Source organism: Jaculus jaculus, chromosome 3, assembly GCF_020740685.1.
Source record: "Jaculus jaculus isolate mJacJac1 chromosome 3, mJacJac1.mat.Y.cur, whole genome shotgun sequence".
NCBI classification, from domain to species: Eukaryota; Metazoa; Chordata; class Mammalia; order Rodentia; family Dipodidae; genus Jaculus; species Jaculus jaculus.
This window is the reverse complement of record NC_059104.1, coordinates 151,292,134-151,317,497: the sequence shown is the minus strand read 5'-3', so window position 1 is coordinate 151,317,497 and position 25,364 is coordinate 151,292,134. Positions and strand designations below refer to the sequence as shown.

At 38.5% G+C, this 25,364-nt stretch overlaps 1 protein-coding gene across 1 annotated transcript in view; it reads left to right on the top strand.

The window, feature by feature from the left end:
• Hdgfl3 (HDGF like 3) overlaps positions 1 to 25,364 on the top strand; it is a 54,139-nt gene that overhangs the window by 5,784 nt on the left and 22,991 nt on the right. Inside the window, exon 2 of the mRNA XM_004658229.3 lies at positions 21,816 to 21,892. Coding sequence (XP_004658286.1) covers positions 21,816 to 21,892 — 77 coding nt within the window. The remainder of the gene's footprint in view (positions 1 to 21,815; positions 21,893 to 25,364) is intronic.

The window sequence follows — 25,364 nt, the reverse complement described above, 5'->3', positions numbered from 1 at the left end:
GAACATACAACTGATGCCCCAAAAGTCTAAGATTGAGGGAACGAAGCCAGACGTGAAAGCATATTCAGTGTTGGTCCACTACATAACATTCAGAAACAAGCAAAGCTGATCAATGGCGATCAGTATGCCGTGGGCAGAGGGGAGGATGGCTGGCAGGAAATGTCCTACTTGATCGAGTGGTGGTAGACTGGTGAATGCATTTGTAAAAGTGGATCACGCTGCACTTTTAGATTTTTGTACTACACTGTAATTGAGTTCTTCATTAATTTTTTTTGTGAGGTGCTGGGTATTGAACCCAGAGCCTTGTGCATGCTAGGCAAGCACTGTACCACTGAGCTACATCCTCAGCCCTTCTGTCTTAATTTTTAAACATGTTTTAAGGCTGGGGATAATAGTGCATGCCTGTGATCCCAACAGTTGGGAGTTCTAGGTCATCCTTGGATACATAGCAGATTTGAAGCCAACTTGAGCTTCCTGAGAACCTGTCTCAAAAAAAAAAAAAAAAAATCAGGGCTTGAGAGATGGCTTAGCGGTTATGGCACCTGCCTGTGATGCCTAAGGACCCATGTTCAATTTCTCTTCAGATCACACATAAGCCAGACAAAGGTCAGGCAAGCCCAAGGTTGCACATGCCCACTAGGTGGTACAGGTGTCTAGAGTCCAATTTCAGTGGTTGAAGCCCTGGCACACCAATTTTCGCTCTCTCTCTCTCCCTCTCTCTCTCTCTCTCTCTCTCTCTTTAAACAGAAACAAACAGAAAACCACACATACATTTTATATAAAATAAGAAGGATCTAATATGAGTATTTACATGGATTTGATACCACCATTTTTACTTTTCAGGTACCTCTTCCTTTAATTTTAGAAACATTTATTGCTGGAAATGTAGCACATGGGTGGTGCTCACCTACCATGTGAGGCCCTGGGTTCTATCCCTGGCACTGGAAAAGAGGGGAGAGAGGAAGAAAGAAACTTAGTTTACTACTTTGTAACTTTCTCTGTGGGCCTCCTTTCAGTTCTGGCTGAGCTTCATAGCTTATTGTATTCCAGCCTTCTGTTCCTTCTTACTGAATCACTGCTCATCAAGTCTACATCTGTCCAAGCTCCTCTCACTTGCTAGAACCCAAGCACCTCACCTTACTGACTATTCAGTATAGCTTGGAGACCTGAACTGTTTACTATGTAAGGCACAGTGCTAGGCATAATTCTGTTTTTTCTACCAAGAGATTAAATTCATGACACTTCTAAAACATGGTTATAATGTTTTTGTATCTTCTGTTACTATAAATACTTTTGGGACTTCCCAGCTTCTTGTCCATAACTCTTTCAAGATTTTTTAGATTATGAAACTTTCTGGAGAACAGGGTACATATTTTCAGGGAATCACTTGAAATTTAAGGTGATTTTTCATCTCAATATAAAATAAAGTGTTTATAATCTTCATTACTTTGGCCTCAGTCCAAAGAAGTTTTCTTTAAGTAGAATAGCACAGGCTCTCTCAACTGTCCCCTCCGGGATTACATGGACTTTGACAAGAAAATGGCAGGTTGTCTTACTTAAATTGAGTGCGAATAAGCAACTTAATCCCTTAATGCTAATATGTACATTAATTCTCTGAAGCCAGGTCTCTACTAAAAGAGATTATATGTGATTCTTTGGGGAAATTACTGGTAGTTTAAAATTGTACACAACTTTATTGAAAATGTCTACTTACATTAAAGCATTATAGGCTAGTAAATGTAATAGGAGAAAGTTTTCTCTTCACAAGAAGTCTCCAAAAGTGAGATCAAAATCCAGTCTGCTTGGTGTAGTTATTGGCATAGTCCATGGTAAAATCACTTCCTGAAACTTTAGGCAGTGCTACTGAAAGCATGGTTTCTAGGCTGTCAGCTGTTATTGATGAAATAGGTAAAGAAACAGAATAAAAATGTGAAAAGTTAATTTGATGGAGTAACTTTATGTTTGTGAATTTGAAATGCTTTTAAATCAAGGTTTACATTTTATGTGCCTTTTAGATTCCATTTTTCTATTAAGTCATTTTCACTGTATTTTATAAACATGTCAGTCTGCAACCAATTTGGCATTTTAACAAATACCAAAAGCTGGACCTTTACCATAGTTTGTAAAGTAGGAGTGCTGGCTATAAAGCGTTCTCACCAGCTACTAGTGGTCTTTTCATTGAAGACACCTAATACTATAAACCATTTGAACTATTTTCAACTACTTAAGAAAAGAAAGGGGCTGGAGAGATGGCTTAGTGGTTAAGGCACTTGCCTGCAAAGCTAAAGGACCCAGGTTTGATTCCCCAGTACTCATGTAAAGCCAGGGGCCCAAGGTAGCACGTGCATGTAGAGTTTGTTTGCAGTAGCTAGAGGCCCTGGTGTGCCCATTCTGTCTCTGTCTCTGTCTCTCTCTCCTCTCTTTCTCTCATGTAAATAAAATATATTTACATGAGAGAAAGGATTGGCTTTCATGTTACAGATATTAATTCCTCCTGAGTAAGAATTTTGTGCAAATAAGATTAATTATTGAAGTCATATGTGTGTGGATATAGCTTTGTATATCGCTCTACAGCCTTTGTTCCCCACTTAAATATTGTATCTTATGAGATTTCAGTGGCAAGAAATATATTTCTGTAACATCATTTGTGGTAGCTTTATGGTAATTTATGGTATATATCTATTCTAAATTATAATCACTTCCTTATTAGAACACATCTCAGTTATTTCTAGGTTAAACTACAAAACAAGACTCAGAAACATTCTTCTTGCTGGATCATTACTTCCTTAGGACAAGTCTGTAGAAATTCTGTTTTGGAGTTAAGGGGCATGTACACATTTTATAGCATTGGTTTTATATTATGTGTTGCCTTTCAGAAAGGTTTTGATTGTCTTACATGCTTATTGAGAAAAAAAAAAATACCTATGTTTTCACACATTCAGAGTAAATGACTCAAAAGTTTTAAAAATTGTCTAGAGTGCATATGACCCTCGGTTCATTCCTCAGCACCAAAAAAATAATTAAATCTTTCAATTTAATAAACTCAATTATTTAACTGAATTTCTTTAATTACAATTAAGTTGAATACATAGATAGACAGATAGATAGATATTACATACATGTCTTGGCACAGGTTAAAGTAAATATAATAATAATACTGTGAGGTAGATACTATTCCCAAGACTTAGCTTAAGAAATTCACTCATGGGCAGACAAGTAATAAATGTAATTTTCTTTTGAGATAGGGTCTCATGTATCCCAGGCTGGCCTCAAACAAGCTCACTATGTAGTCATGGATAACCTTAAACTTCTGATCCTCCTGCCTCCTCGACCTGAGTAGTTTATGCGTTTGAGATTTATTATAGGGCTTTGAGTGTGCTAGGCAAGTATTCTACTAGCTGTGCTACATTTTCAGCCCCAAATAAATGTGATAAACCCTAACTATAAGAATACCACAGCAGTGTAATTAATGTGATATTAGATTAGGTGGAAGGACTGAGGAAGCACTTGGCATTTTTAAGAAAGAGGAAATAAAGAAAAGAAAGGGGCTGGAAAGATGGCTTCGTGGATAAGCCATTTGTCTGCAAACCAAAGGACCCAGGTTCAGTTCCCCAGGACCTGCATAAACTATATGTACAAATTGGCACATGTGTCTGGAGTTTGTAGCAGCTGGAGGCCCTGGCTCACCCATTCTCTCTCCCTCTTTCTTGCTCGAATAAAAATATATTGGGGGGCAGAGGTAAAAGGATCACCATGAGTTCAAGGCCACCCTGAGACTACATAGTGAATTCCAGGTCAGCCTGGACTACAGTGAGACCCTGCCTTGGAAGAAAAGAAAAGGAAAGAAAGAAAGAGGGAGGGAGGAAGGGAGGGAGGGAAAGAGAAAGAGAGGAAAGAAGAAAGGAGGGCAGAATGACAAACAGGTTTCCTTCAGCTGTGAAACTGACGGTCTTAACTAGCCTTTATTCTAGTAGACAATATTATCTTTCTCTAGTGTATAGCTCTTAGACAGCCCATTGATTTAAGAGAATATAAAAATAATTAACAGATTAATCATACATTTAGGGAAAGCAGAGATCCTCTAAAATCAGTTCTGAGATAATCACATAGTATTGGCTTGCATCTAGGTTCTAAGAACCTATATGAGTGAACATCATCAGGTAGAGTACTGGTGAGAGTTTCTGGTTCAGTAGAGCCTAGGTGCTAAATCTTAAGACTGACTGCTAGCTTATATAGAGTTTGCATTACTATGTTACTGTTAACATACTCCTGTGTTTCCCTGACATGTATGTGGGTAACCTTTCAGCCCAATTAAAATAGAAATAGTAAATACAAGGAACCTAGTAAAGTCTCAGTAAATGCTTGCGTGGCTTGGTGGGTGTGAGCTTCAGCAGTTTCCTGTGGCGTCATAATAATCAGTTTGACTGTAGATTCCAGGAATTGTGGAGACATTGTAAGAATCTCAAGTGTAAATGGGCCCTTTCTAGAGGTTCTCTATAGCTTCAGGACTTGGAGGCAAGATAAATGACCATGCTGGTGCACAAAGTGGTCTATGAATAAACCAGTCTTCCTGCTTGATCGCTGGAATTCAACTAATTATAGTTTCTAAGACTACTTAGAAATGAGGTGTCCAGTTTTCAAAATATACTACAATCAGTGATAGCAATAAGGTTGCCTACACAGAGAATGACACTTCTTGATAACACAGTAGTAATTTCTCAGTTTTTAATGCTAAATATGTTTTAAGATGTGAGTTGTTAGGTGATTGGTTCAGTAGTACTTAGCACATTTAAAAATAAGTTTCACAGAAGATGTAAAATTTTTATGTAGGCAGGAATGTCAGAAAATAACTTGACTTTAGATCTTTCTTTTTCGATGCTGAAGAACAACCTTAGTACTCATGACATCTGTAATTTTTCATCATCTGTATGAGTTGTATGGGTTTCTGTGGAATAGTTGTTGAGTTTTTCAAGTAAGGATGATTTGTAAACAATCCTGTGCCTTTTATTCTGGTGTAGCCACAGTCTTACATGAAAGTCACGTGAATAAAATAAATTAAAGTAATATTATTTTAGATCATTTAACCATCCAGGCGAATAATTCCCTGATCTCAAAAGGCAAACTTTACATACTGGTCTTTTTATCTTTCTTGGTCCTTCTAATTTTTGAACTATAATACATTCATAACTGTCTTGAAACTGTTAGGGTTTTACATACGTGCCTTGTTAAAGGTAATAAGTTTTATACATTTGCTATATAGGTAGTTTTGTGCAACCTTGACTACATATGTTCCCTGGCTGATTCTGAGGCTCTAGAGTTACCTTGGGTTTTTAGGACTAATCTGTGAAGGTGTCAGACCATCAGTGATAAAGTAAGAAGAGATTTTATATTCAGAAAACTTACAGATCTATAAGGCAAATTTATGGTGTCCTCTAAAAAAAGCCTTTGGGACTTATGTGTTTTTAACAATTTCTGTGTTGCTGTTATGTCAGTTTCTGTCTAATTTCCTTGCTGTGAGATACAGCAGTCTTAGAAGCTAGTACTGATGATTAATAGGAAGGTATTCTTCAGTTTCTGAAAAGACAGATTTCTGAAGTTACAGTAGGTACAGTGTTCTGTCTCATATCTGGCTGATTGACTTACACAGTTAGTCTATTTCCACTAGAACACAACCACACTGTACTGAATGGAAACAGCGTGGAACAAAAGAGATAAAACTAAGTTAATTTTTGTGTTATACCAGATGTTAAGAATCCTGGTCATTCACCAGCTCAGCCTTTTGTTGTTACTTCTCTTGTATACTGGCCCTATCCTTTGCTATGCTGATGGATAAGAGTTATGAAATGTCATGTTTCCATTCTTCATGTGTGATAAACTTATCTGGGGCAAAGATTATTTAACTACAAAGAATCAGGTAACCCAGAACAAATGTGTTCTTGATTTTTATATTACTGTAAAAACAAATTCCAAAACTAGAGCAGCTTAAGAACAGGTGCTTGGAGTGGTTTGTTGAAGTGAAACAGGTGATGGTGACAGAAGACTTGCTTTGCACTAGGAGAATTGCTTTTCACTCAGTAACATTAGTAAGCTGCAAGTGAGCCCTTGCTTGACCTGTTCATTGTCTCTTGGTATGATAGTCTATTCTGGGCTTTATTTCTTATCCATATTAGATCTCCAAATGATAACTCAAATAGCTCTCTTGCCAATCTCCTTTTTACTTTAATGTGTTTATCCTATAAACGCTTCCCTAGTCTTTCTTTTTTCTAACATTCTTTTTAAAATTTAGTTATTTATTTATTTATTGAGAGAGAAAGAGAATGGGTGCAAACAAACTCCAGACACTTGCTTCACTGTGCGTTTGACTACGTGGTACCTAAAGATTTGAGCATAAGTTCCTAAGCTTCGCAGGCAAGCACATTAACAGCTAAGCCAGCTCTCTAGCCCTCCTGGTCTTTCTTAAAATCTACTTTCCTTGCTCCAGTATAGACATGTACACTGGGGCTGCTCTGGCATTAAGTTCACCTAGGTCTTCAGCAATGCTCACAGTACTTTTATTTATCCAGTGATCCTTCCTTGTACATCCCTCTCAGATGTTAGTAGGTGTCTTAATTCCTTTGCCCTACTTTTTCCAGCAAATTATTTTACCTTCATACATCATAATGAAATGTGTGCCAATACAGTTCAACTACAACTTCCTATCTTTGAAGATCTTTCTCCCTTTCCTCCCTCCTGTCCTCCCCTTCACTTTTCCTACCCGGCTGGAGGGTGTAAAGGAGCACACATTTGGCAGAACACATTACTGCCTTTTACCTGGAAAGGCAGTAATATGTAATGGAAGAGCAGAAGCTTTGTGAGCCGATGATGCCAAATTACCACCATCCTTCAGTGGGTCAGTGACTTTGAGCAGATGATTTAATCTCTTTTTGGATACATCCACAAGGATTATGAACATAAAGAGCCTGAAGCTTAACAGGTACTCAAAGAATGTAGGTTTTTTCCTTCATCCTTTATCCTGTTTATTATGACACTTTATCTGTTTTGCCTTGTCCTTTTCTTTTTTCCATTCAACATTTAACAGCTTATTTTATTTTATTTATTTTTGAGAGAGAGAGAGAGAGAGAATGGGCACACCAGGGCCTTTCAGCTACTATGAGCGAACTCCAAACACATGTGCCCCCTTGGGTATATGTCTGACATTGAACACTTGCATCACTGGGCATCTGGCTATGTGGAACCTAGAAATTTGAATATGTGTTCTTAGACTTCGCAGGCAAGTGCCTTAACCACTAAGCCACCTCTCCAGCCCCAACATTTAACCATTTTTAAAATGTGAGCTTTGTACCAGGCATCTAATATTAATATGTACTAGGAGCAAGAAAAAAAATCTAAAGCCAGGCATGGTGATACATGCAGGAGGCAGAGGTAGGAGGATCACTATGAGTTCAAGGCCACTCTGAGTGCACACAGTAAATTCCAGATCAGCCTGAGCTAGAGTGATACCCTACCTCAAAAACAAATAAGCAAACAAAAATCTAAACAAAATTTTCATTCTCCAATTTAAATAACATCTTTTCTTTTTCTAATTATAGACTGAAAATGATCTATCACCATTCCTGCACTGCTCTGTTTCTCTGGTAGCCAAATGGTATCAATAACTGGCTGTACTACATCCCCTGACGCCCCCCACCACCACCACACACCACCCAGAGGCCGTTTTGTTCTACCAACCCAAAGACCATTGTTTGTTCTTTTTTTTTTGAATTGTAGAAATTCTCTTTCTTTGGCTTCCTCTCATGTTTCTTTTATTTTCTTTGTTTTTTTGTTTTGTTTTTTCAAGTAGGGTTTCACTCTAGCCCAGGCTGACCTGGAATTCACAATGTAGTCTCAGGGTAGCCTTGAACTCACGGTGATCTTCCTACCTCTGCCTCCCAAGTGCTGGGATTAAAGGCATGCACCACCATTCCTGGTTCATGTTTCTTTTCTTGAAAGCTTCAAACCTCTGTTTTAGGTCCAAACTCACTATTCTGAGCTTCAAAATCATAAATTCACTCACCTAATAGACAAATCCATTTAGCTGTCCCCCAGGCACTACTGATTCATTGTTAAAACTGAACTACTTTGTCCCATCTAAACTGTCTTGCCTCTGCTGTTCAGGCACTCACCTCAAAGTCAAAAGACTTGAGATCATTTTTGATACTCGTTTTTGTTTACCCCAGCCCTCTCTGCACACATGCGCGCGTGTGCGCGCGCGCACACACACACACACACACACACACACACACACACACACTTTCTAATAAGTCAGGACAGGGTGCGCAGTTGGAGGCTTGGTAGCAGTTTCCATGGAGAAAGAGGTATGAGTTTGATTCATCACACAGCTCAGGACAATGCTAAACTCAAAAGAACCTGAAGCATATTTATGTTGTAAACAGGATACAGTTTCAGCAGAGTAAGATTAAATTAATATTTTTTTTTCACTGTCATCTCGTTTTATCTCCCATCATCCTATGGGAAGCAAAGGGAGTTTATCACCCTGTTCACAAATGGGGCAGAGAAGCTGCCTCAACCTCAAGCAGCGAGGGCACCTTACCCGGCTGTCATCCACTGTCTGTTCCTTGGAGCTTTGCTTCTACTCTCTGACCTTATAAGAAAAGGAGTAAGATCTTTCTAAACCAGGCTGAGACCCCCTGCACCTGTCCCATTTGGTGAAGAGTCCACTGTGTGCTGAGGACAGGGTGCTCATCAAGCTGAGGTCTCCCAAAATCCTGTTTCCATCTGGTAACAGCCCCAAATGGTTCTCAGGAAAAGCTCAGCCGGGCAGGCAGATGGCTCATGAGTGTAATATTATTAACTATATTTTATTGGTGTTGATTTTATTTCCATTTAATATATAGATTTATCTTGGTTTGTGTGTTGTGTAATTGTAATTATACTACAGCATAAGGAGTTTATACCTGTTAATATATTTCTATATGTTTCAGATCACTAATGATAAAATATATCAGTTACAGGTCTGTAAGCTTTTATTTTCCTTTAAAAAATAGTTAATTAGGGTCTGGAGAGATGGCTCAGCATTTAAGGCGCTTCACTGCAAGGCATAACAACCTGCGTTCAGTTCCCCAGTACCCACATAAAGCCAGTTACACAAAGTAGTGCATGCATCTGTAGTTCATTTACAGTGCCTGGAGGCCCTGGTGTGTCTATTTCTTCTGTCTTCTCTTTGCTGCTGCTGCTGTTGGTCCTCCTCTTCTTCATCTTCCTCCTCCTCCTTCTCTCTCTCTCTCTCTCTCTGCTTACAAGCAAATAAATAGAAATGTTTAAAAAATAGCTAGCTGGGCATGGTGGCACACACCTTTAATCCCCGCACTTAGGAGGCAGAGGTAGGAGGATTGCCATGAGTTTGAGGCCACCCTGAGACTACATAGTGAATTCCAGGTCAGCCTAGCCTAGAGAGTAAGACCCTACCTTGAAAAAAAAAAAGTTATTTAGAGCTATGGAGATGGTCCAGTGATTAAGGGTACTTGCTTGCAAGCCTGCTGGCCCAAGTTCAGTACCCTAGCACCCGTGTAAAGCCAAACACAAAGTGATACATAGATCTTTGATCTCAACATGCCAACAGCCAGGTAGAGCCAAGAGACTCGGAAGCTCATGGCCAGCTAGACTGGCACACATCCAGTGGTAGAAACAAAGGAGAACCTGTCTCAAGCAAGGCAGAAGGAGAAGACAACTAACCTGAGGCTATCCTCAGACCTCCACATGTGTGTAGTGACACACATGTCCATACACACATATTAATACAGCCATACACACTGATAGACCTCAACAAATTAGAATGGCTTCTCAACAGTGAGGGATTTTAGAAACAAAACATATAAAGAGATATTCAGAGTTGAATGTTTGGTCAGAGAAGAAGATATAAGGACTGTGATAGTGATAATAAATAGTTGCTGGACTCAAGTGAAAGAAGAAATAGGAAACATGGGATGTGCTTTGCAGCCAGGGAGGTGTGGGTTCATATTAAACGACCACTCACTGGTCGCAACCTTGGGCAAGTTAGTCTCCATTAGCCCTGGGTTCTGTTCCTGTCTCTAAAATGGAGATTATTGAAAAAAAATAAACCAGAGGGAAAGCTTAGGTAAAAAACATAATTAGTTGGCTACTATTAGTTTTATTGGTAGAACTGGAATCAAAGGACAGAAATTATGAGGGAACTGATTTAAGTAAGCTTTTCTTAAGGAAGGACAATTAGGAAGAGAAAATGTGAAGCATTAATTTAGAGGTTTGGTGCCATTCTTACACACAGTAGCCCTGTAATAGGTATTATTATCCCTGTTTTAGAGATGAAGAGTCGAGAGAGATTTTAAGTGTCTTCCTCAAGTATGATTATAGTAATTGATAACTTGAAATCCTGGCTCCAATACCTGTACTTTATTCCAATGCATTGTGTATTTTGCCTCTGGCAATGCAATTTTATTCATCCTTCTTTTGCATATCTATGTGTAGAGCATGTCGTGTGGTGTATGATGGGATGTGTGGCATATGTACATGTATGCACAGTTGCATGCACCCCGCCAGTATGGAGTTCAGAAGAGAACACTAGGTGTCCTCCTCTGTGGCTCATCTGCATGTTTCCTTGAGAGAGTCTCTCCCTGGACTGAAGCTGCCACTGAGGGACAGAAAGCCCCAGCAGTTCTGTGGTCTCCACCTCCCTCTGCATGGCCGGGGTTTCAGATAAGTAGCCATGCCCATCTTTTTATGTGGATGCTTGGGAATTGAACTCTGGTGCTCTTAGGCCCTCTCAGGTATTCTTGTTTGCATGGCAAACACTCTTAACCAGTGAGCCATCTCCACAGCCCTTAGGCAACTATTCACTGGGTGCTTACATCTAGACACTGTTCTGAAGGCAGGATTTTTTAGTACAAAACCTCACCAACACCTTCAGAGATGATAGAGTTGAAGGAAGATAGTTGAAGGAAGACAGGACATGCCTGCAGGGGGTAGGGACCACAGAGAGGATGTTCTTTTTAGAATATTTGGAGAAAATCCCTGTAATACAGTATCATCTAAATAGACACACACACACACACACACACGATCATTAAATCCAGAATGACCCTGCCTTTCCATTTTGTCCCATTGCTTCCCTCTCTGCAGACAATTTTGAATCTTTTTTAAAAAGTTAAATGATAGTACTTTCTGAACTATAAAGACAACTTCCAGTGTTGTTATTTTGGAGAGGATGAGAAAATTACAGTGTATTCTTATTTTCCTTTTACCAACTTCCTTAGTTACAGGGCAAGTTAATGGAAAGAGCTTTACTAAAATCCATGCTATCTTTCCTTATTTTCATAGGATAAAGGAGGAAGTGAAAGGAAATAAGGCAATCATGCTGGTTTTGGCAGTTAAAAATCTTGATTTAATTAGGAAAACTAAAAGCTTGTATAAGGAAAGGGTTAAATTAGACTTGGCATGAACTATTATTAATATGTACATTATAACATTTTTCTTTTTTAGTTTATATTTGCATGTGTGTACGCACATGCATAAAATAATACTAAATTCCAATGCTCTGCTAGATACTGTCCTGGGTGCTAGGGATTAAAAATGAACAATATAGAAATGTTTTCTGCCTTCATGATGATTACATTTTAGTTTAGAAGAAGACATGTGAATAAGCAAGCAACATCGCAGGTAATTTAATGTGGCCACGAGAACAATGGGCAAAGAAGCAAGGTTAAGAGAGTAGCATGTTGACATAATGCTCTGTGTTTGTGAGGGGGGGTAGGAAGAGGGGGGGAAGGGGGATAAGCACCCCGAGGATCCTCCTGTCTCCATATTCCCAGAGAGGGTTACAAGTGTGCCCTCTATACCCATCATTTTACTTGAGTGCTGAGGATCCAAACTTCGGTAGTTGTGTTTGCATGGAAAGCAGGCACTTCACCTACTGAGCCTCCCCCTAGCCCTGTCAATCTGATTTAGGTTCAGGGACTGAATAGCTAATTGCTGGGAGCAAAGTTGGGGATGGGCCAAAAGTAGGGAGACTGGATGCAAAGGGTCTCATTTGGAGACTTATAGAAGTTTATGCCGTAGCTGATAGAGTGAGGGCAGGGGAATAACAGTAGTGAGTGTGGAAAGTAGCCAGGTGATTGTTATTTTAGGAGGTACAATTGAAAAGGTGTAGTGATAAAAAAAAAAAAAGATGTGTCTGTGGAGATTAAGTCAATAATGTTTTCCTGGTGTCTGGTAGAAACAGCTGAGTGGACAGACTGTGATGCCATGTACTCCCATGGAAGCAGGTTAGGCCACAAGGTTGTTTTAGTACTGAAACTTGAAGATAACTCAATATGTACATTTTAAGCTCAGAGGAAAGTTCTGAGTTTGGGGACAGAAATGTGAGTCTCATCAACACTCCGATGGCACAGACGGTATTTCAAGCCATGGATCTCTGAGACCGGTGAGGAGTGAGCGGAGAAGAGCTGTGAGAGGAGGCCCGTGAGAGCAGGTGGTGCTGAGCTGCACCACTCAGAACTGCCTGTCTCCCAAGACCCAGGATGGAGGGAGGGAGATACATGTGCAGTGGGAATTGTAGATAGCAGGTCAACAGATGGTAAAGAATAGTTTTAAAAGAAATTCTGTAGAGAAGTGCAACAATGATATGAATAGACAATTCACTGAAAGGCAAATCCTCATAGCCAGTAACCCTACAAGTAGGTGCTGAACCTCACTATTTATCAGGGAACTGCAAACTTAAATGAGCAATAGCACTGATACCATCAAATATGGGAAAGGGGAGCATTTTCATACATTGGTGGAAATTTGATTTATTGCATCCTTTTTTGAAAGCAGTCTGGTAATATCGATTAAAATGAAAACTACCTATGATCCAACAGTCTCACATCTAGCAATCTATTTCATTTAAGCATCAGTACATAAATGTATGTTTATTATAGCCTTTTTTAAAAACAAAAACAGGGCTGGAGAGATGGCTTAGCAGTTAATCGCTTGCCTGTGAAGCTTAAAGGTTTGAGGCTCAATTCCCCAGGACCCACGTTAGCCAGATGCACAATGGGTGCGTGCATCTGGAGTTCGTTTGCAGTTTCTGGAAGCCCTGGCGTGCCCATTCTCTGTCTCTCTCCATCTGCCTTTTTCTGTCTGTCTGTTGTTCTCAAATAAATAAATAAGAAGTAACCAAAGAAATTAAAAAAGAAAACACTGAAAACAAGGTCAATGCCCATCCCTCAGGGAAATGTTAAACTATAGATTTCCAATCACTGGATTATTATCATACAGCCATTAAAATCAAATTAATTATCTCTGTGCCACTTGATCTATACCAGTTTCAAAGACTTTTCATGATGCAGAGAATCTTATAAAATATGATTACTTCTGTGTATTATAGATATTATAGACTCTGCCTCCCCCAAAGTTCTCTGTTTATAAAACCTTTGTTTATGATTATGTATACAGACATGGAGGAAAGCACTTTGTTGTAAGTAGTGTATATATGGGGGTGAGCGAATCTAGGGAAAGTCATGAAAGTAAGTCTCTATTTCCTCGGTACTAAGTAAACAATCATGTCTCTACCTAAAAAGAAAAAGGGGCCTGGGGAGATGGCTCAGGGAATAAAGCTTTTGCCTCACAACTCTTGAGTACCTGAGTTCAGATCTCAACCCACGTAAAAGGCAGAGCTATGGCGGACACCTGTAATCTCACCATACACAAAAAGGGAAGTCAAGACAGAAGAATTTCTTGGAAGCTCAGGAAGGGAGTGATAAACAGCAAGAGACACTACCTCAAAATGAGGTGGATGATGAGAACCAACCTGAAGGTTGTCCTCTGACCTCTACACACTCACTGTGGCACATGAACATCCACACACACTTACATATGAACTGGTGCACACACACATAACATTATAAAAATTTAAAAAGAAATAGGATCTCCATGATAAAATAGTTTCTATGACATGTCCCATTTACGTACAATGTATGCATGCATATACACACATGCACACACACACAGGCACACATGATTTGGCAAGAGAATTGCAGCAACAACCCTAACACATAATTTTAAAAATAAAATGTTAATTGGGACATGGGATATTTTGATGCCGTTTATTCTCCTTAAAGTGCTGGCTTAGATGGAGAATCTTTACGTAGATCAGATGCATTTCACAGAATAAAGACAAATTTGTCATAAATATACAGTATCATTGTCATTTTATGGTCTTCACCAATGTCTATTTCCATGTTTTCTTCCTATCTTAGCTTTAAAACAAATTATACAAAACTAAGAATAAGAATTTTAGGGGCTGGGGAGATGGCTCAGTAGTAAAAGATACAGCTTATAAAGCCTTGTGCCTGGGTTTGATTCCCCAGTACCCATATAAAGCCAGATGCACAATGTGATGCATGTATCTGGAGTTCATTTGCAGTAGCAAGAGGCCCTGATGCACCCATTCTCATCCATCTTCTCTTTCTCTCCCTCCCTCTCTCTCCCTCCCTCCCTCCCTCCCCCCCCCCCTCACACACACACACACACACACACACACACACATCTCCTTGCAAATAAATGAATAAAAAGATTTTAAGTAGTGTCAAATTCTTGTGGTCAAATCCACAAGGAGCTAGCAGTGCTTACTTGAAGGGTAACCCTAACTGAATGTGAAACATGACCATACTTATCTACATCCACTGTTGACATACACATGCTCAGCAGATATAGAGGTTCACATACTGTTAAACTTTAGCAACGTTACAAGGGTTTTGATTTCATTTTCCCAAGTTTGGCATGGTAGTTATTGGCTTCTTTTTTGGATGTATTATCTATTATCTTGGATCTTCAGCTAAAACTAACACGGTAGTACCATATTGACATCCTGTTTCATCTGTTCTGTGCCTTCTTCCTGCCCTTTCTTTGAAAGTATTTGCCAACAAGGTCTCTAGCAAGAACAGTGATTATTCACTAATTTATTAAACCAAACAGTAGACCACAATAAAGAAGAGAAAAGGTACATTAATAAAGAATGGGAAGAAAAACAACAGAGTAGAAACCACTAAATATCTCATTTCAGATTATAGTAAATATCTTCATATTGTTTAAATGCTACTTTAATATGGTTCTTGAAATATTTGAAGTACTTGTAGAGTTGTAAATGTGATACTCCAGGTATAATTTACATAATAGAGACACAAATAAAGAGAATATGGGTGTTTAAAAAACCAGATGTTATACTATTAACATTTATGGTTTTCATTTGGACTAATAAAATCCAACAATATAATTGTTATAAAAGACTGTCCTAACACAGAATTGAAGGAAAAATGAGCCCCACTTAGGGAAGATCTATTTATCAGACTCAAATAAAACAGATAATTAGATGGTAATATTTTATGTTAGCAAATGTCTTATTTTTGGCACCAAAAATTAAAAAGTATAAATTGACATAAGTATGTAAGCTGGATTCCCCAATATCAAAATTTGCATGGCCATCTTTAATTTTTTTCAAGCATATCAGGTCATATACTTAATATAATATGCTCTTTTAAAATTATTTATTGACGTGTGTGTGCACATACGCATTAGGGTTTTTTTGCTGCTGGAAATAAATGGACGTCTGGCTTTATGTGGGTGACTGGGGAATTGAATCTGGGCTGACAAGTTTTACAAGCAAATGTTGTTAACCACTGGAGCCATCTTCTCAGCCCCACCATCAAAACTGATGCGGGGGAAGGCACAGAATAAAAAAGTTTATTCTTCTCATTAAAATGTGCTGTGCTGGGCATGGTACTGCACGCCTTTAATCCCAGCACTCGGGAGGCAGAAGTAGTATCACTGTGAGTTCAAGGCCAGCCTGAGATGACATAGTGAACTCCAGGTCAGCCTGGGCTAGAGCAAGACCCTACCTCAAAAGAATGTACTATGTAAAATCTGCCTATAAATAGGAAATTTTCACTAAAGGAGGACCAGCTAAGAATCTCTCCTGAGGAGATAGGAAGGTGAAAGTTGCTAGAAATAAAGATTCTTAGAAATTCAAACCAAGTGTAGCACTGAAAACTTCTACCAGAAGCTCTCTACAGTAGATAGACATTTTCTTTCTGTCTAATCAAATGTCTCAATAGTTCTGTCCTTAGAGAACATGACTATCTGAAGGAAAAGTTCTCAACAAACAGATAGTAGACAGTGATGTTTGTCTAATCATTCTTTAACAATAACCTCATGCCCTGTACATCTATATTTTATTGGTTTGCTTTTGTTTGTTTATTTGTTTGTTTGTTTGTTTGTTTGTTTGTTTGTTTGTTTTTGAGGTAGGGTCTCCCTCTAACCCAGGCTGACCTGGAATTCACAGTGTACTCTCAGACCGGCCTCAAACTCATAGTGATCCTTCTACCTCAGCCTCCCAAGTGCCAGGATTAAAGGCATGTGCCACTATACCCAGCTTGGTTTACTTTTTCTAAAAACAAAAGTTTTTGTTTGGGGGCTGGAGAGGTGGCTTAGTGGTTAAGGCATTTGCCTGCAAAGCCAAAGGATCCCAGTTTCATTCTCCAGGACCCACATAAGTCAGATGCACAAGGGGGTTGCATACATCTGGAATTCATTTACAGTGGCCTAATGCCCTGGTGTGCCCATTCTCTCTCTCTCCTCCTGCTCAAATAACTAAATAAATAAAATATATTTTAAAAAAATTTTAAAGAAGTTTTTGTTTTTAATTTCAGAAGAGAATGTTTGTTTTGTAGTACCATCATCCCTACCCCTACCCCACAGAAGTTAGTGGCATTCATATGTTTGGTGTATGCCCTTTCTGGTACTTCTCAATGCTCACACGAACACACACATAAAGCAAGCAAGCACACAGTAGTTTTATGGAATTAGAGCTTTGTTACTTTGCAGTGTGTTCACTTGTCTTTGGTATAATGGTAGTTTTCCAAGTTAATCCAGATCTTGGCAGTGTGATGTATGGTACAGCATATAACATATGCACCATATACATGGATGGTCCTCTGTTTCTTCTTTTGGCCAGAAGGCTTCATTGAGCATGTTGGCTCATTAGTATATTTTCATGTTCTTCCTTCCATAGGGTAGATTGCTTCCTAGCAGTGGAATTGTTAGGCCTTCCAGTGTACATGTTTTATATTTTATAATATAAGCAATCATATCAATGTTTACATATTTGTCGCAACTTGTATTACCAGTACTTGTTTGCATGAGTGTCCCTACATCCAGGTTTGTGCACATTTTTAGCTTAAGAAAACAATTCATTAAAACTGCAAAAGTAGCCAAATATGACTCATGACACTAATTCTGGCACTTGAGAGGTAGAGGCAGGAGAATCAGGAAATCAAGGTTACCCTTGGCAACATGATGTTTGAGGTTGGCCTGGACAACAGGAGACCCTGTCTCAAAACCCAAAAATTAAAAATAAAAAAGCCAGGGCATGGTGGTGCACACTTTTAATCCCAGCACTCAAGTAGAGATAGGAGGATTGTGAGTTGAGGCCAGCCTGGAACTACAGAATTTGAGTTCCACATCAGCCTGGGCTGGAGTGCAATTCGACCTCAGAAAAAAATAAAATAAAAATAAAACATACATAAATAAAACATATGTAACAGTTACCTCCTCATTGCTGGAACAAAATATCCAACTAGAAGCGGCTTTTGTAAGGAAAGGGTATATTATTGGCTTATAGTTTTTGTTTTGCTTTGTTTTAAGGCATGATCTCACTCTAGCCCAAACTGACCTAGAACTCATTTCATAGCCCAGGCTAGCTTCAAACTCACAATGATCCTCCTATCTCAACCTCCTAAGTACTGGGGTTAAAGGCTGGCTTACAGTTTTGAAAGTAACTTTCACCATGGCAGGGAATGTATGGAGGAACAGACATCTGGGGTCATATCTCTTCATCAGCAGGGAGGAAGCAGAGACAGTGAGCTCAGTGTGTCAAGCAGGGTTAGGCTGTAACACATCAAGGCCTGTCCCCAGTGACACATCTCCTGCAGCAAAACTTTACATCCTAAAGGCTTCACCAGCTGAGGATTAAATATGAGACTTAACCACAGCCCCATGAGGGTTTGAGGGACATTTCACATTCAACTAACACATGTAAAACAGTGTTCTGTGTTGTACTCGCTACAGCCTCATTTCATGTTTACCACATCTCTTATGCTTGATCACCATGGTTCTAGAATCAGTAGATTCTGACTTAGGTTTGTAATAAACTATACCATAAAGACCTTTCTCAAACACATGTCAATCATTAGGAATCTCTCTGTGTGTCTCTGTCTCTTTACAACATCTACAATAGGCCTTCTCTCTGTGTGAGCTCTGTAATCTCTGGCTTAACTGAAAAGGAAAAATTTGCATGTATATTAGAGTATGTAGGCATTTTTCTTGCCATTACTTCCTAAATGCTACAACTATTTGAGTACCAATAACTGTAAATAATCTAGAAATGATTTAAAGTGTATGGGAAGGTTTGTTTGTGTATGCTGTATACAATTACTATGTATTTATCAGACCTGAACATTCATAGAGTTTTGATATCCAAGGAGACTCCTAAAACCAACTCCACATGGATCAAGGGGAAATTGCATGTGTGTGTGTGTGTGTGTATAAAATGAGGTTATACTAATGAATAATGAAAGACAATAACCCACTGAGAAATTAACACTGGATATGAAAAAAATTATAGAAAATAATCAAATTATTTAACATAAAAACATGCTCAATAACATCTACAAAGTCAAATGTTGTTTAAGGTTTTATCAAATGAAAACTATCTTTATGAAATTTCTGAAGCAAGTAGTAGTTGGTATTTTTTGTATGTCTGAAAATAACTAGAGGCTGACATTGCAAATATTTTTCAACTGCTTTGTTATAAGGTATTCTCATACCATTATGTTTGTAGTACTCCTAACAAATAGTGTCCTTTTCAGATATTAAATGGATCAGTCACTGAGTATTAAACCAAGTACACTTGAAAATTATTCTATATTATGTTTTTTCTTCTGCCCCAATGCTAAATTTGTTGACCTATTAGCAGACTTCATATAAATAATTCTTTTCCTCCTCCTCCTTCTTGAGGCAAGCCCAACAGATTGCCTTTTTTTTTAAATGAAGAGTGTGAGAGAGAATTGGCAAACCAGGGCCTCCAGCCACTGAACTAGAACTGCAGATACATATGCCCCATTGTGTGCATGTGCAGCCTTGCACACTTGTGTCACTGTGAGTCTGACTTACGTGGGACCTGGAGAGTCGAACATGAGTCTTTAGATTTCAAAGGCAAGCACCTTAACTGCTAAGCCATCTTTCCATCCCTACATTCATTTTTTATAAAAAGTACAATTTTGCTTCCTCTAGTTTACCACACCTCATTTTTTAATGGTCAAATTATTTTTTCTTTGCACTTTTTGCCAGCTAGTCCCCCCACCCCCCAAAAAATATCTCATTGGAGTATTCAGAGACTAGCTTACTTGCCCTCATATTATTTTCTCTAAAAATATGTACATAGGGCTGGAGAGATTGCTTAGCATTTAAGGCCCTTGCCTCCAAAGCCAAAGGATCCAGGTTTGATTCCCCAGGACCCACGTCAGCCAGATGTACAAGGTGGCTTATGTGTCTGAAGTTCGTTTGCAGGGCTGAAGGCCCTAGCACACCCATTCTCTCTATCAGCCTCTTTCTCTCATAAATAAAAAATTTAAAAATTTAATATGTATATATAATTATACTTAATAGTATGCATAAAATGTTTGTTTTTATAGCAAACTCATGAAGTTCTTGCCATACATTTTAAATGAACACAATTTTATCATTTGACAGCAAAGTTTAATTTTAAAAATTACTGTTTGACAGACCTTATGCTAGATAAGTATAGTTATCAGTTTTCTATGACTGTCTTAAAATATGTGAGATTGCCTAATTTGTAAAGGACAGAGGTTTATTTAGCCCACATTTGAGAGGCTGAAAGTCTAAATAGCATGACACCAGTTCTGACTGCGACCTGCATTACTCATATCATGGTGATTGTCAGCTTAGTGGTGGGAATGTACCAAGAGGGAAATACCACATAGCAAGCTAGGAAACCACTGGCTTTTATTAATGCTCATTCTTGCAAGAACTAACTTGGGACCCACAAGAATAACCTTGCTTTCTTCCCAGGAAAACCTCCCATTAGACCTAACTTTGAAAGGGCTCACTACCTCTTTACATTGCCTGCTGGGAACCAGGCTTCCAGCACATGATACTTTGAGGAACACAAGGAAACCATATTGAACAAGTAGCAGAGAGAAACTTCTAGGGAGATATGGCTCATTTTGATTTCAGTCTGGTGGTACTAACAGCATCTGTCACCCTATCACTTACTGAGCACCTGGTATGTGAAAGGGATTACACACTGCCCTTCATTTGTTGATCACAGCAACCCTATAAGTGTCATTAGCTCCATGTGAAGAGATGAAGAAACTGCAATTGAATGACAAGGCCAGGATCACATAGCCAACAAGTGACAGAGTCAGGACTTGTACTCAGATATGGCTTCCAGAGAGAAACATGGCCAACGATACCATGTACTGATGCTTATATTTCAGAGTCCCCCCCACCCCTGCAAATGTAGGGTACTGTACTATTCAAAGTGGTGTAGGGAAGCCAGGATATAACTAGAAAGTGTTTCTAGGTAAGTGTTTTGGGACCTTGTTTAAACAGTTATCAGAACAAAAGTGCTAGCGATTTCTTGTAATTTATTTGGTTATTATAAGTAAGTACTAATTTTTTAACTGGACAATATATGTCTCTGAAAGATAAAAAGCTCAGACATCATAGAAGGCTGTGAAAGAAGATAGCATGCTTATCCAGGGATGATGGTGAACACCTGAACTCCCAACACTCAAGAGGCAGAGGCAGGAGGACTCCAAGTTTGAGGGCAGCCTGGGCTAACATAGTGAATTCCAGGCTAACCTGGACTGCAGTATGAGACTCTGCACAAAAACAAAAAGCATATTTATAATTTCGTATTGATGAATCATGACGGGAGGAGCAAAAGAATGCCCATTTCTTGAAATAGTCTTAAGGAATTTTTCAACCTCAACGACACATATGAATTGGTAGGTTTTATCTGGGCATGGTGGCACATACCTTTAATCAATCCCAACACTCAGGAGGCAGAGGTAGAAGGATCACAGTGAGTTCAAGGTCAACCTGGAACTACAGATTGAGTTCCAGGTCAGCTTGGGCTAGAGTGAGATCTTACCTCAAAAACAACAACAACAACAAAAAAAAAAACCTGAAAAGTAACAATAATTGGATTTCAAAGCTCCAGAAGTGACCTAGACACAGTTAGTACTGCTGTAAGCCAGCCAGAGCTGTAGCAGTACTTGAAACAAGGAGTGGGGTAATCAAATATGCATCTTAAAGCCAATTCTGCTTAAGTGGCTGAGAAGCCTGGCAAAACATTGGAGATGATATCATTAAATGACTATATTTCATCAAATTAGTTTCCCATAAATTTCCTATTTGTATCTACTAGCTGTTACTCCAAAAAATGTACCTTTTGTTTATTTGTTGTTGTTTTTAGTTATTTCACTAAAGCAAATCCCAAGAGTAATTCTGTTGAATCAAAGGAAATGACTGGTTTTGGTTCCCGCCTATGAATAATCACTTTATTTGCACTTTTTACTTCATTGTAATAGACCAAATATCGCCTTTACAATTATTTTCAAGGAGTAAAAAGAATTTTATTTTTAAATTAGCAATAAATTATCAAAATAATATTTACATTGTATTTCCAGTAACTATTTAATAACTAAATTTGTTTTTAATAGATTGATGAACTCCCAGAGGGAGCTGTGAAGCCTCCAGCAAATAAGTATCCAATCTTCTTTTTTGGTACCCATGAAACGTAAGTTGACAAAGTTTTAAAAGCTCTAATTTGACTCCTAAATTAAATTGTTTATGTGTGAGCTATAATATTTTATATGTTGTTAAAGCAACTATACCAATGGAAACTAGCTTAATAATACATTTTATTAATGTAAGTGTACAAGTTACTTTTGCATTGCTGCAACAAAATACCTAGCAGAAACAGCTTTGGAGAATGCGTAAGGCAAGGAAGAAGAGCCTGACGCTGTAGGACAGTTAGCAATCTTGACAAGCTATGAATTTCATTTGATTGTAAGCAGAGTTTGCAGGAACCTTCTTAGCTGGCTATCTACCACTCTGGTATCTTCCTCCTGGCTCTGGTCTGGAAGGAACAAGAATAAAGCTCGTTCTTTATTTGAGAAGTACTTTTTTTTTCAGGAAGTTCCTTTTTCAGGCATCTTTTTCTGTTATTCTGGGATTTGGCTTATTTTTTTAAATATTATTTATTTATTTGAGAGAGAGAGGCAGGCAGAGAGAGAAAGAATAGGCGTGTGAGGGCCTCCAGCCACTGCAAACGAACTCCAGACGCATGTGCCACCTTATGCATCTGGCTTATGTGGGTACTGGGGAATCGAACCTGGGTCCTTAGGCTTCACAGGCAAGTGCCTTAACCACTAAACCATCTCTCTAGCCCCCTGACTTATTTTATTTTTTATCTTTTGTTGTTGCTTGGGATCAAACCAGGACCTCAAGCATGTTAGGCACACATTCTTCAAGTAAGCTATACTCCAAGCCCTATTTTTATCTAATAAGCACTGGCATATGCAGCTGATCACCTTTTCTTTTTAGAGAGATTGCTAGAAAGCTTGGAGGTAAATATTTTACTTATAATAAGTACATAGTACTTTTTCATGTATATGTCTTTATTTACTTCATTTTATGTGCATAGCATTATTCTGATTTTCCTTTAAAACAGCCTAACTGATCTGATTTCATTTTTGGAATAAAGCAAGAAAGCAAATTTATTATATATCCAATGTATATAACAAAATTATCCACTTACTAACATTACATGCTAACTTTCATTCCTTAATAAACATGTATTTTATAGGCATTTTGTAAACCACTGAAATTTTTCAAGTATCTTAAAGAGCTTGCTACCTGGCATATCACTGGCAATGTGAAACAAATTGTATAAAAGATTAAATAGAGCTGTTTCTAATAGTACCTTTAACATAGACCAATAGCATCATTTTAAAACTCAATAAAGGTAGTTTTAATAAGAATTAGTATAATATAATACATATGTGACTTTTTCTGGTTTGGTCATCCAGAGACAGATTTTGTAATATCTGGAGAATGAGCATCCAAAAACTTGCCATAATATTGTTTCTGTTAAGCTGTTTCTAAGTATTGGGTGTTGTTGAACCTGAGATTATACAACCCCAGCAACTGCTATCATATGTCCTCTCCATGAAGATAGAGATCATATCAGTGTTGCTTACCTCTGTATGTACTGCGGCTCCACGGTAGCTGTCTTACAAAATAGCTGTTGAGTGAATTAAAATCAATTACATTAAAAAATAAGAGAGAGAACATTGGAAGGTAAAGAATTTAAGAGAAAGGCTGTATTTGGCCCATCTGAGACTATCCCCATCTGTTCACAATACTCAGGAAAATTGGAGACCCAAGTTCTCCATATAACATAATCTCCCTGGTTTTAATCTGAACAATTTTCAAGAAAGCGTGCCAAGTAAAAAAAGTATCCCTAAAGCATTGTAGCTTCGAAAGATTTTATTTTCTGACCTACCCTTTAAGATTTATAAGACATATAGCAAAGTTAGCCAATTGAGAGTGGGATTTTGTTTATGAAATTATCTGTAGTCCATAGGGGGAGAAATCTAGGATTGTCAATGAAAAATAAGAACTTGTTTTAAAATAGTTAACTCAAGGGTCACTCTTGCTGACAATAGCTAACATGACCAGTTGTTAACTAAAGTCCTTGGGGAATTACAGTAAAAATGTGCTGTTTATTCATGGGCAAATGCTCCCTGTTCTCTGTGGAAGAGAATTGTGCCTCTTAGAAGCCTGAAGGTGATATTATGAACGAATAAATATAAAGAAACCCAGATATTAACACATCAAAAATATACCCATCTATTCAGACTTTCTGACATTGTTAAAAATGTAGGCATCTCAGTCTAGTTACTGTGCATAGTCACGAGTTGAAGAAGGTCAAAGTCAGAGAAATAGTTTATGACAGATTTCACTGAAAATGTAATAGCCATAGGCAAAGGCCATTTGTCTGTCAAAGACTAGGTATTAATATATGCCAGATTGGTTTCGTGCATACTGTAGCTCAGGTTGATTTGAACTTTTTTTTGGGGGGGGATTCGTGTGTGTGTGTGTGTGTGTGTGTGTGTGTGTGTATGTTTGAGTGTAGTGTGGTTTAGTGGTTGACATGTATGTGAAACTGCATGTGCCCTATGCACACAAAACATTGGGTATTCTCTTTTCAATTGTCTGCCTATTTCCTTTTTTTAATATTTTATTTTTATTTATTTATTTGAGAGAAGGAAAGAGGCAAAGTGAGAGAAAGAGAGAGAGAGAATGAGCATGCGAATGCTTCCAGCCACTGCAAACGAACTCCAGATGCATATACCACCTTGTACATCTGGCTTACATGGGTACTGGGGAGTTGAACCAAGGTCCTTTGGCTTTGCAGGCAAGTGCCTTAAGTGCTAAGCCATCTATGCAGCCCTTATCTGCCTGTTTTCTTGAGATGAAGTTTTTCACTCAACCTGGAGCTGCCATTTTTGGCCAGTGCACCCAGTGATCGATTCTCCATGGTCTCCTTCCCCTGCAGGACTGGGATTATAGCTGTGCATGGTCATCCCCAGCTTTTTACATGGGTGCTACAGAGTGGAGCATGAGATATCTCAGGCCTTTATACTGCACGGCAAGCACCGTTAATCACTTAGCCATCTTCCCCAGCCCATAACTTTGAATTCTGAATCTTCCTGCCTCCACCTCCTAAATGCTGAGATTATAGGCATGTACCACCATGCCCAGTGTAAATAGATTCTTTAGTTTGATATATTTTTAGTATTAAGATTTGAATCCGGAGTCTCACACATGCTAGGCAAGTACCCTACCACTGGTGCTACGTTCCTAGAGGCACATTTTTCTAGTAATCTTATAAACTGCTTCTAGGTTCAGTGATATTTAGTGACTTAGACTGACCAATTAATCAGGAAGGTCTGGTGGCTTTTCAAACATGTTGCTCTGGAGTCAGATAGATTTCTTGTATATTTTTTAATTAACTTCAATCTTTTAACCAGCTGGTCAGTGTCAGAGATGATTTTTAAGACCTAGTCCACAAATGAACCGTAAATACCTATTAACCTCTTGTCTGAAAGCTTCCAATATCATCTCTGCTGATAATTTCCTCACAGAATTAGTTATCTTTCTAGCTCCATATTTGAGATCTTCACTTTAATATCTAACTAGAA